Below are 13,217 nucleotides of genomic sequence, written 5' to 3' on the forward strand. Positions count from 1 at the left end.
TTATCTTTTCTTTTTTCCGTGCAGTCATAGATAAAGAAAATGAGTTTCATCCCTCGTGATTCCAGTCATGCATTGTAGGCCTATAAACCTTCAAGGTATCTCCGAGTCGCTCCATCAAACGTGATGTTACAGATCTGCATGGAGCTACGCTGGACCAGCTGGGGGAATCCATGAAATCACATGAACATTCCTCTTGAAAACAAGCTAAACTAATCAACCGATTCTAATTAGGAGTCAATCCGATGAGTCGCTGAGGGATGAGGAGGAAGCGATCAATGCGAACATCACGTGGACCGATCGTAGTCCATTGTTGAAAGAGAGAGAGAGAGAGAGAGAGAGAGAGAGAGAGAGAGAGAGAGAGAGAGAAAGTTGCTGCAGAATCTTGTGAGAGACAAGTGTACAAAAATAAATGCCATTATTTCGTTCGGTCATATTTCAGCCTCCTGAAACCGCGGTGGTGAATTTCGATCATGCCTCCAAGCAGCCTTACTGTGACCGGTGAGTATTAAAGTGATAACCTCTCTTATTCGGCAGTGTTCTCTATAATGTTCGGATTGTACGACGGTAAGAAATGATTTAAGTCTATGGTCGCTACTCACCTAAAAAAGCCCCAAATCCCCCTCAACAAAAAACAAAATAACCCCCTAAAAATCAACCAGTTACGCGGAAACCAATTCAGAAGTCGATGCCTAAATTTATATTAGGTTAGGTTATACAGAAACAACGACGACAAACCAAAAACGTAAGCGCGTATTGATGTATTTTTTATACCTATATCTCTCTTTCTTTCGGCCCTCCAGTATTTATCATATTTGTCTTGGTGGTCGCCTGTTTTAGCGGCCATTTTAGCAGCTGATTAGCGCACCTGATTTGCCTTCCGAGTGTAATATTTTAGTCCGCAAGGCTACCAAAGAATTTACCGCTCTCTCTGTCAGAATGTGTGTGTATCCTAAAACGGCTTTTTGTTCTGTATAGCAAAGAAAAAAAGGCAATCGAAGTTGAAAGAAGTTGCACGAAACACTTTTGTTTTTCTTCCCTTTTTTGCGATAATGTATTTCTGTAAGTGTCTGAGATGAGCAAAATGAGCAGACCCTTAATGCCATATAAAGTACAGATTGCAAGTATTGGTCAGACATTAACCATATAAAACGACCACATATCCATAAGTTATGAAACGCACTGCTCAGATACAGCCATATCCAATACAAATGTGTTTATTAATCCATGCTTAATCGGAAAAAGACGTGGAAAATGGTAACAATCCAAAATCATGGGCGAATTAATTCTTAACACTCTCGGCTATTCACTCGTCTCTATATATCATTAGCCCGAACCCTTAAGCGGTTCTTACCGCTGTGCCGTGCAGTGACACCGGCCCTCCATGGAGGACAAGCCGTACCTGTTGCCAGGAGCATGTCCGCACACTCGCTCACCAAGCCCCGTGAACCTCTGCCAGAATTCGGGAGAAGTCTTCGCGAGCGAGAGTTCTTTATCCCGCTCGACCTGGCCTATACGAACCACGGGTCTTATGGCAGTGTGCCGAAGAGTTTGATAAAAATTCAGCAGAGGTTAGTTTATTTTGCTTCCCTTCTTCCTTTTGTCTTTATCACCATCCTGCGAAATAGTAAGTCGTCAAATGAGTTTTAAAAAACGTGTAACTTTAAATAGTGTTTCTGATATACTTCTTCCGTTCAACATTTGTGTTTGCTTTGGTTTTAGACATTATATTGTACAACTATAATCTGACCAGAAATGCACATGTATGTCAATAGTGTGTACACATAGCTCAGATCGAATAATGTTAATGTTAAAAGACAAGTTCACCTTCATATACATGTGGATTGAGTAAATGCAACAATATTAGTAGAATACATCAGTGAAACTTTGTGGAAAATCTGACAATCCGTTCAAAAGTTATGAATGTTTACAGTATCTGCACAATCACAGTTGGATTAGAAGACTACTACAGTGCATGATGTCACATGCGTACAACGATATAAGGAAAATAAAAAGAGAAATTTACATAAATTTATTTATTTAATAAAGTGCATATTTTCTTCGGCTTGTTACTGATGTATATCAAGGTTAATATTCTTCCCCTTGCCTTCTGAAAGAGAGAAGTCGAGTTTTCTTTTGTTATGCGAGAAAAGTGAAAATATGTTGAATCTTCTTTATACTTTCTTTATTGCGTTGTACACATGTGACATCACAAGCTATAAGTAGTCTTCTCATCCAGCCGTGACTGAGCAGAAACTTCAAAAATTCATAAGTTTTTAACGGATTGTCCGATTTTCCTCAAAACTCTCACTGATATACGTTCTACTAATATTGCTGCATTCACTCAACCCACATGTCTATGAAGGTGAACTTGTCATTTAACTATTAGTGTTATGATCAAACTATGGATCCGTCGACAAGAGCCAAACTTGAATAAAGCGACTTCTGCCTACAGCACATATTCATTAGTTATATGATCATACAACATTGCAGCTGGCAAGGAGTTACAAACTTACAATGTACTTCTCTGTTGTATTTTATTGTAAATATTATACATTATGTAAAATTGTGAAAGCTTGATTATTCTGGAAGAAAATGAGTCGTAATTAATGATGCTGAAAGGATGAAAAGGAAAATATGTATTTCAGCTTAAATCTTGTGAATTAGTGCTATCAATTTAGAATAATTTATGAACAAAATCATTTATGTACAAAATAATAACCGTGCTGATATATCGAACTAGCTGTGAAATAGTTCAATCAGACGCTGCTGTCTATATGAGAAAATGAATATGGAAAATCAGGTCACTCGAGACATTAACTCCCTCAGACTCTATTTAGTGTTTTAGGTTTTTTCACATCTTGATTTTTACATAACAGCAGAAGCAACATAAGCATAGTGAACCATGCAGTTCTTTTTTAATGTACTTCTTGACCGCACTGAGTGGCTTCCAATATTGCTTTACGTTGTAGAACGTCGCTGGATAAATAAAATAAATTTCGCGCCCGTTATTCCCTGTCCACAGGATGCTTGAAGAAATGGAATCCAATCCAGAGCTGTGGTACAGATACAAAGTGCTGGATTTGTATAAGAACGCTGCAAAGCAAGTAGCCGACTATGCGGTGGCAAAGCCTGAAAACTTGCTGCTCATCGAAAACGCGACCACTGGTGGGTAACAGCGTGTCACGTGCTGCATGGTAATATGCACTCTAACTATAGTTCAGACACACCTTAGAGCAATAACAGATTTCACAAAAGATGATATATTATGCAGCAAAGCAGATATCTCTTTCTCCCCCCCCTCTCTCTCTCTCTTTTTACTAAGATGGGTATTGTCAAAGTAGAGATCTCTACCATTAAGAAGTTATCTGCAGTATTATAATTTTATAGAAGTGAGTTTGCAAAGCGGTGAACAAATTCTCACGCGCAGAGCATGATGCATGCATCAATGCCATTCACCGAACCCACTCACGCTGATTGTCCAGGAAAGTGTATCACAATGAGCCTGCCCAGGTGACATTGCTATCACGAGCGCTGCCCAGAACACTCCAAATTTTGCAAGACTACCCTTTCAATTTCCGCATCATTTCACGGAGGGGTGAGTTATAATGACCATCAAATGACGATCATGGGCAATGCCGAGCGCAAACTTGCTTGTCTTAAAAGAAGAAAAAAAAAACACGACCCCCAAACAACAACAAAACCTATTAATAAAACTATAGTACATAATAAACGTATAGTTTTGTTGTTTTGTTTTGTTTTTTCTTGTAGTTGTTTTTTTTTCGGGGGGGGGGGCACCTCTATGGTCTCGTGGTCATCGGGAGGGGGATATGAGGGCTAAACCTGATGTGGGGCATATTGGATTTTGCAAGGTTTCGTGGGAGTTTTACCTCATTCAACTTTTTACCAACTAGGCACCTACTTTCCTTCTTTTTTTTTAAGAAGAATTGAGTTGAAATTAAAAAAAAGCTATTCGCTTGTCACAGGATTTTTAAGAATTTGATCATAATCCTGACTGTATGAATTATGCAATATATTTCTCTCTTGAACTGGTTATATGACGGGTGTAGGTGGGTGTGTCTGCATGTCTGGGTGTGTGTATGTGTGTGTGTGTGTGTGTGTGTGTGTATGTGTGTGTGCGTGTGTGTATGTGTCTGTGTCTGTGTTTCTGTGGGCTATCTTATGCTTCCTCTCTCACACCCTGTCGCAGCTAACGTTTCAATTTCCCTTGGCAAATGTAGCATATCGTGGTTATTTCCACATTTCCTCATAGCATCACATCTTCACATTCTGTGTCTCAACCTGCAGCAACCAACAGTATCCTGAAATCTTTCCGTTTCAAGCCTGGCGATCAGATCTTGATGTCTAACCACACGTACAAATCGGTCAAGCAGACGGTACAGGTTCTCACGAGTCAGAGACCGGGTAAGACGATTCGTAAAGAACCAAATTAAATGAGTAGAAAAGGATTCCACAGATTTTGCCATGCATGGGATTAAATGAGCCGATCCGACGCACACCGCGGGAGTGCGCGCACAAATCAGGCACACACTGATATATTTCTCTCCCTGCCCGCCCTATCCATCGCAGAGCAGAAAACTAGTAATTGGAAATGGCAGATTGTGCATTGGGCGTTCGCTTGAAGTCATAGAATGACAACACTTGTTCTAGGTAGCCAGGTCTGCGCTCTTTCATCTCCAAAACTTAGCTCTTTTATCTTTTTTATTTAACTTTCCGCTGAGAAAGATTTTCTGTATTAGATCAATACGGCGCCGTTTCACAAAGACTTGATATTACATCAGGTCATGCGTAACATCTTTGTGAAACACCCCACCTCCGGTCACCTTGGACCCGGTAAGCCCTGCATGGGGTGTTGCCTGTTAACAGTATCACTCAAAATTTGAGAACGAATTTTGAAGAAAATGTCAGAATACGAACGAAGAGATGGTGGTGAATCAAATCATATGGATCCAGCATTTTTTTTTTTCAGAGGAGTATTTGTTTGTTCCTGCGGGATAGGACTATTATCTAAGATTTTTGCATATCAATGGACTAAAATGGGATAGCCGGTAAATGTGGAAACTAAAATTACTAAAACAGCATCTCTTCGATGTCTGTCAAAATCAAAATATCTCAATCTAATTTAGATGAAGGCATTCAAGGAACTGTCTAGCCAAAAGTATATAAGAAGGCATGTACAATATTCATTTGAGTGCAGTACGTCTGTATTAATAACCAGAGCCATTCCCCCAAGTTCCTCTCTAGTTCTCATTGTTGTTGGCCTTTCGTTTTTGTTCAAAAGCCTGCACCATGCTTCGCGTCGCATCGTGACGACGATAAGCATGGTGCTGCTACTGAGCATGTCATTTCCAAAGAATTTACGCCGTGGGATAATATTGTGTATAGATCAAGAATTGATGCGTGTGCAGTGTAATAGGAGAAACCTGGAGCAAATCCGAATAAAATCAAGACTAAAGCGTTATGAACTTTCGAGCATGTTTTTGTAAAAGTAATGAAGCGTGACGTTTCAGAGCACACCTCAAATATCCATCAATTGTCATTAATCACGTGATTTAGGCGCCTTTTGTGTGTCTTTCATCGCTCTTTGACACAAAGCAAACAAACAAGCAACCAAACAAAATTGATGTGCCTTTTTTTTTTGGTCAAAGTTCAACTGTTGAATGGATTTTATCTGTTTTGGGGATAAAAGAAAAGGAACAACACCATCAACAAGGTTGCATATCTTTAGCAGAATGATTGAGAATTCAATGTTAGTTTGGAGATGGCGTGGCAATTTGAATGATAAGTTATGCGATAGGTTTGGTTTAACCTCTTCCGTGCCAGAAACTTTGCACAGTGTGTACAACGCTATGGCGTGATATGTGCCAATCCGCACTCGAAACATACAACTGGTAAAAAGCATTCTACACATACGAGTTAAGTTACCGCCACTTTACCAGGACAATATCTTTCTCTGTGTGTGTCTTTCCTTTTTCATTAGACGTGCTGCATACAATAGATAGTTCATAAAGAAACTGGTATCCAAAATATGAAATGTCAGTAACTTTTTTTAAACATATTTGTTTGGTTTCTCCAAGGATTTCAGTCCTGGTCTCTTGCTACTCATAAATTCAATGTTAATTGCCCTTGGTGAGGGATCCATACGGGAGAATACAAAGAAATCTCAGAGGTAAAGATTAGAAATAAAGATAAAAGAGCTTTCATTGTGCTAAATTTTCATGAGTATGCCTGGGATTATTGTCCCAACTCCAATAATGTTTCATTTTATCTTCCACAAGATATCGACGTGGTCCAAATTCACATACCTTTCCAGACGACGGCGGAGGAAATACTCGAGCGTCACAGGACAGCTCTGAACGAAAACCCGCGAATCCGGCTTGCCCTGATTGACCACATTCCCTGCACATCCGCCATCTTGTTTCCGATCAGAGAGCTCGTGAGTATGTGCCGCGAACGGGGAGTCATCAGTCTGGTAGACGGGGCGCACGGGCCGGGCCAGCTGCAGCTCAGACTGGAGGAACTTGGCGCTGACTTTTATTACGGTATGCAAGAGCGCGATGTTTATAAGGCCTAAAGTATTGTAAGTGGTCGGAAAAATCTCGATATAATGAAAGACTCCACTGTCTTGTACACCGAACAAACAGATATGGCGCGCCATTTGCCCAATAATTCTGATAAACTGAGTTTTGATCGCCGATATTTGAACTTAGTTTATCAGACGATAAACTCAGTTTTTCGAGAGAACTGTGCTTATCGAGTGAAAAACAAAGTTTTTCGCGATAAACTAAGTTTTTCACTTGAGAAGCAGAGTTTCTCGATAAACGTAGATTTTCGCTTTATAAACTAATTTTCTCTCGAAAAACTATACATTGTATATATATAAGAGAAATGTGAAAAGACACTGACTAGGTAATAAGATAACAGAACTTCTAGAGCGACAAAAGAAAGTGGGTGGATTTGCAACTTAAAGAGCACCCATGGTACCGTCTATTCAAGCTAAAATCAAAATAGACTAAACTTTATTGTTATGACATCATGGGAGCATTCAAAAGTGATGAATAATGGTCTTACTTGTAACAGAGAAATGTTCCTCAAGATTCACAAACGTTGTTTGAGTCTAGTCCATGATATAAATCTAATCCACGAATCCAAACAAGAGAGTGTTAGATACTTTGTAAGCGTAACTTGCATATATGCGCGTATGCATTCATAATTGGACTACTTTGGCGTACACAATGCGTAACTATGCGTCACGTGCATATTACGTGGTCGAAGTAATGTGTTCATTTACCAGATTTGAACTATATTTTTGTGAATTCCTGCCAGTGTGCCCAATCGTGCCTGGTGCGTGCTTCTTTGCTCGAAATGTATATTCATTCTGTTCTTTCGAACACAGGTGTATACAAATGGGCATCAGGCAGTGGTGGAGCAATGGTAATGAAAGGTTCTGTTGGGGGAAAAATGGTGTTGATACTGTAGCTGTTAAAAAAAAATACTCTGAGTTAAAGGGATGGTACAGTATTGGTGGAGATGAGAATTGGCCTTTTAACTCTTTGCGAGATACCAAGAAAACACTTATGATATAGTACAAAGCATACCATTTTAAGAGGAATTCAAAGTTTATTTGATGAAAATCGGGTTTGGAATGACTGAAACATCAAAAAACAAACTAAAACAAAGCGATCGTAATAAAGTGTGGGTCCCACTCTTTATTAGAATCGGTCTTTTTCGGATATCTCAGCCATTTCAAATCCAATTTTCATCAAATAAACGTTGAAATCCTCATAGACTTACATGCTCTTTTATATTTCATAAGAGGTTTCTCATTATCTCACCAAAAAAAAATATGTTAGAAACCTGAAATTAGGTCTCAACCAGTACTCTACGATCCCTTTAATAAGAACATGTCATTGCACGCTGTTTGAATGACAACAAAGAACAACACACAAACAAACAATAGAATCGTTCAAGATCGTTCAAGATGTCAAACAGAAAAAGGTGTGACAGAAAGTATATCCTTTAAAACGACACTTTGTTTTGTCTTTGTTTGTCTGTGTGCCATGGCGTGTGTGTCTTCGAATCGATGTGGCTATACTAGGTAATCTTCACAAGTGGCTGTTCTGCCCCCGAGGTTGCTCGCTCTTCTACGCTCGTCCGGAGCACCACCACTGGCTGCGCGCCGCCGTGTCATCCCGATACACCTTCTCCGAGGACCTCCACGAGCGTTTCCACTACACGGGCACGAAAGACTACATCCCTTATTACATGGCCGGACATGCGATAGATTACCTCCACTACTTGGGCGGCTTGGTGAGTAATATTCGATCTTTATAACCACCACTATTTGTATAGTGTGTCTATTTACCATTTCATTCAGCGGCGGAGGGGGAGAAAGGAGGGTGCAGCATATTGCGAAAATCATCTGTGTTCATTTTGATTTTATAAATCTAACAAGCTGATTAGTTTCACACCCCGTTCGGTTCAGCCAAATCTTCAGTATTTTCTACTTTTGTCTCACCCACTGACATTTAAGGTGGGTCTAAGGATTTTGATTGCCGTACTTCCAGGCCTTGTGAATATCATTGTGACGACCATGATACGACGTAGGCCTTTTGTCTGTGACACTGATGTACACATTTACTCGGAATACTCTCGGAACAAATTGTCTGCAGCTAGGGATCGCTCTTGTCTCAAGATTATTTCAGGTCATATTATTATGTCGAGATGAGTTTGTCACGAATATATGTACCGCGTTGCCAAAAACTGGTGAGACACAAACTGACAATCCCATTCTTTGTTATAAATTTGATGTATCTGTTACATCTACATCAGCTATCCTATAGTTATAGTAAGTGGACAATAGTGACTTTTACTAACATGAGGGCATTGTTGGGTCTGGTCGACACAGGAACGAATCACGGCGTACAACTCGGAGCTGACGTTCTGGGCCGCCGAGATGCTTGCCGACGCCTGGCAGACGAAGTGTATCAAACTGGAGGAGAGGGTGAGGGCGCCCTTTATGTGCCTCGTCACTCTGCCGAAGACTCGGCGTCTTGCGCAGTTCTGGCATCCCGACGGACACAAGGACCTCTGCGAAGAGATAGCCAAAGAGGGCGTGGTCGTGGCCGTCACGGGCGACGAGAAGGAGAAATATTTGCGCGTCAACGCGCAAGTCTACAACTACAAAGAGGAATTTTACGCTCTTCGCGACGCGGTCATCAAGGTGCTCGGAGTAAAAGTATAGATTATCTGATGTCAATGTTCAGGTCACAGAGTGTTACAAAACAAAGACAAACAGGTCAGCATATCATTTGAGAAAAATTATTTTTATCAACAGACTGTAATTATCACAGAATATAAACGATCAGCAGACCTTGTATAGAATGGTTAATGAGTATGTAAATATAGATATAGAAAGAAAGATAGCTGGATCGCCACCAACTCCATCCCCCCCCCCCTCAAAAAAAGAGAGATGTATATCTGCAAAGGGATTTGGTGTGAAAGATATAGTTGTGTAGCTAAAAAGATGGATAAGCAGCAGAGTAGTACCTATACAGAGATTGGTGGATAGATAGTAAACTGAACGCTAGATGGCCCACAGCTATGATTTTTTTTTTAAACGAAGAGGAGCAAATGCTGTTTCTAAATAGATAAACAGATAGCTCTTCCAATACGGACAAACAACTTCCTTTGTTTAGCATATATTTGAAAGTTTTATCAAGGAGATATGTCTCCTTGTTTCTATTCGAGTATTTTTGTCATCGCGGCTGAAATCCTACTAAATATTGCATAGGCTGTATGATGGGTCTTTTTATTATCATTATTTTGACTGGCAGCAACCATACAATATAAAAATCAAGTACAAAGATGAAAATCATTGTACTAACGCAAAAATACTTTGACACCGGAAACACTTGGAAAGCCTGGGCTGTCAGGTATTTTGTCAAAGTTAATTGAATAACTATAGTCTTGGGCGAAGTGCATACTAGTACGTTGCAAAGACATTTACCATGGTCTCTGACCTCCTCGTAAAAAGAAAACTCTACTGGTTTAACCACGGAGATGGAGTAGCTCCAAGGTTTAGCCGATGTTCGTGCAATGACACTTTCATTTTTGAATTTTCTTACCAAGAGTAGGGATGACTGCGGCAGTATCAGACTATTTAAATAGATGGAGAGAGAAAAAAAACACACACACACACAAGATAAAAGAATATCTGGATATCATTTGCCGATGTATTTTGAGAACAATGTTTATGTTTAACTACCTCATCGTTCACCAACTCATGCTGAATTGCTGAATATTATAGACAACTGAACAGTTTCTTTAGTGCTTTTTCAAACTACACTGTACATGTATATTTGGATGTTTTCTACAGATTTTCTGTTGTTATTTTATTCTTTTTTAGTGTAGATCCTTTGAAATGAGTGAGAGGTACTAGGATCCTTGCTTATAGCAGGTGCATTTCACTTACTTTTATAATCTATGCTCAATGCTTTTTCTCGTATTAAGAATGAATTTGTTTTAAACTGTGTTTGAGTAGAATTATTGATCATGCTGATATCGGTACTCGTATCGGTACTCGTATCGACATCAATACAATTGTATCAGTACTCGTTTATTTACCGAGTCACCCGCATGCATTCCTTTTTCGCATTTAGACTTTATTTTCAACTGTGTTTGTTTGAATGACCTGTAGCAATACCGCAAAAGTGTTTTTTGTTTTAATGTGGTACAGTCTTGTGATTCTTTGTTATTACGTAATTTAATGTAGCATTTCTTCTTTGGCTCTCCTATAGCTACGCTATCTTGCCAACGCTTAATATTAATACGACGAAATGTAACTAATAGAAACCGAGATGTGATGTGAAAAAGCGTGCGTGTGCCTTCTACATCACGTTAACTCTTTCAGGACAGCCAGCCTAATATTCTCTTGACCAAGTAAGTATAATTAGACATGTCACCCATGGGACTTCTAGAATAAAACAGGTACAATTAAAACATGTCATTCTACATCATGCATGATACAAGAATACACGAGATGACTGACAGCAACAACCAGTCTATAGACATGAATTTGAATCCAGCTGGTATGGGATAGAAAACCTTTGTTTGTTTGTTTGTTTTTGGACAAGTTTTCATTTTTTCCCTTTTTTGTTTGCTGTACTAATTGACAACATTGGGAAAAATGTAATAATTTTTCCCTTACTGGCAGAAAATAGTAAATGGTTTGCATATTATACAGAAAAACAACAACATTGTAACATTTCATATTTTTCTTTAGAGCCGATGAATGAACATTATTTGAATCTTATATATTCTGCAACATTATTTCTTGTAACAGCTGTTTTGCGGGTCGCGACGCGCTATCAGAGGACACGTGTCTTAGCATCTACAACATTTCGACGCTGTTATGATAATATAAGGATTTAAACTATATTTAACGAGACCGTTTTGACTTTTTTTTACTAGTGCTTGACACTATATATCAGCAACTTATGTTCTGAGAATTTCCCAATCTAAATTCATATTTCACTTGGTGCAACGAACACCTGTACAAACAAGAAAAAAACAGCAATAAATGTTCAGTCAGAATTTGATTATTGCTATAGGAAAGCCATAATCTCATCGACTGCTCAAATGTCGTTACACAGGCCTCTGACGAGCTCAGCAAAATTTGATTTAGATCACTTTCGTACATAAAAGTATTTTTTTTAATTCTATATTCGAATTTCGTTCAATTTCATAAAACAAATTTTCTTTCACAGAAACGAAAACAAAACATTATGCAAAGACAAACTGCATCATACACATCATTGTACAAAATAATGTCAATCTTACACTATATAAAGACAAAATGCAGTGACACAAACATTGTGCAAAATAATGTCAAACTTACATTGTGACTCTTTTAACCAAAGAAACGAAAGGATGTTAAAATGTATATATCATTATGCACACACACACACACACACACACACTCACACACACAAACATATATCTATCTAAATATATATGTTTTTATATATACATATATATATATATATATATATATATATATATATATATATATATATACTATGTATTACGTTATAATGCATATATGTTGTGAGTGTGTGTGTATTTAATATTTTGAATGCATAGATGAACACATTTCCGTAAGAAACTAACATATCCATACCATGTATCTTTGCAAATTTCAATAGCATGATTCATGCGTGATTGAATGGCATCATGACGTAACTCGAGTCGAAGATCGTACATTATGTTATATATAGCAGAGCGAGTTCGAGGACTATATACAAATGTACTTTTATGTGTATGCACACAAACACACACACGTATACACACACACACACACACACACACACACTATATATATATATATATATATATATATATATATATATATATATATATATATATATATATATATATAATATTCAAAGAGAAGGAGAGAGGGGGAAGAGAAGAAGAGAGAGACAAAGGAAAGGATTTTACGATGTACTAACTGACTGTCATGCCTTCTTTCACCGTCAGGTTGCTCGATGTAGGGTCCCTACTGTTGGACGACTATTGTCTTGATCTACATGTACTTCTTTTTCTAACTCAACCACATGTCATATCTCACCATACGAACAATCATGCAGTCATAAGACAAAATATGCGTGCAGCTGTGCGAGTTAAGGTTTTATTTGAGACCTTTGTCTCACTTACATGAGTAATATAAATACATGAATGCATTTAAGGCATACAGATAAATAATAAAGGTGGCGATGAATCTAGATTCGTGTATCAGCTTAATGCAGCATACTCAGTACTTGACTTCGCCAGCGCATTCGTTCCTCTCTCATTACTTTTTCCTCACTCTTCGTTTATCATAATTACAGCCTCTTCGACATAATTATTCATAAGCATGATTTTAGAAAGACTTCTGACTTTCTGATGCTGTCTTACGGACGACTGCGTACGTCAAACAACAGCGCATAATCAGGTAGAGCTAAGGCAGCCGTATAGCTAGAACTCAAGCCACAAAGCAGGCAATCATAGTTCTATTAATACGCACTCAAGTCAGACAAGGAGGGCGCTAACCATAGAGGTTCTATAACAGTATGTGGCGCTAACCAATATAGGAAGCACTATACATTTGTACTAGCATCTTCCGACGTGATTGTTCTATATCATTGCACATTAATTTT

The 13,217-nt window shown here is 38.6% G+C and overlaps 1 protein-coding gene across 1 annotated transcript; it reads left to right on the forward strand.

Annotated features, from left to right (window-relative positions):
* Positions 1–470: 470 nt before the first annotated feature.
* Positions 471–9,262, forward strand: LOC139721648 (uncharacterized). The gene is made up of 7 exons (XM_071632978.1): positions 471–498; positions 1,367–1,568; positions 3,023–3,165; positions 4,306–4,422; positions 6,297–6,560; positions 8,117–8,328; positions 8,927–9,262. The coding sequence occupies exons 1-7, from the start codon at positions 471–473 to the stop codon at positions 9,260–9,262; spliced, it is 1,302 nt and encodes a 433-aa protein (XP_071489079.1).
* Positions 9,263–13,217: the final 3,955 nt, after the last annotated feature.

The sequence above is a fragment of the Diadema antillarum genome, unplaced genomic scaffold (genome assembly GCF_040938485.1).
Source record: "Diadema antillarum isolate AM-2024a unplaced genomic scaffold, OU_Dant_1.0 scf00000146, whole genome shotgun sequence".
NCBI lineage: Eukaryota > Metazoa > Echinodermata > Echinoidea > Diadematoida > Diadematidae > Diadema > Diadema antillarum.

Bases quoted from the DNA above. Each gene is read 5' to 3' on its own strand.
- LOC139721648 (XM_071632978.1), top strand. From the start codon at position 471: ATGCCTCCAAGCAGCCTTACTGTGACCG. The intron at 499-1,366 runs GTGAGTATTAAA...TGTGCCGTGCAG, and splicing joins AAGCAGCCTTACTGTGACCG to TGACACCGGCCCTCCATGGA. The intron at 6,561-8,116 runs GTATGCAAGAGC...TGGCTATACTAG, and splicing joins TGGCGCTGACTTTTATTACG to GTAATCTTCACAAGTGGCTG.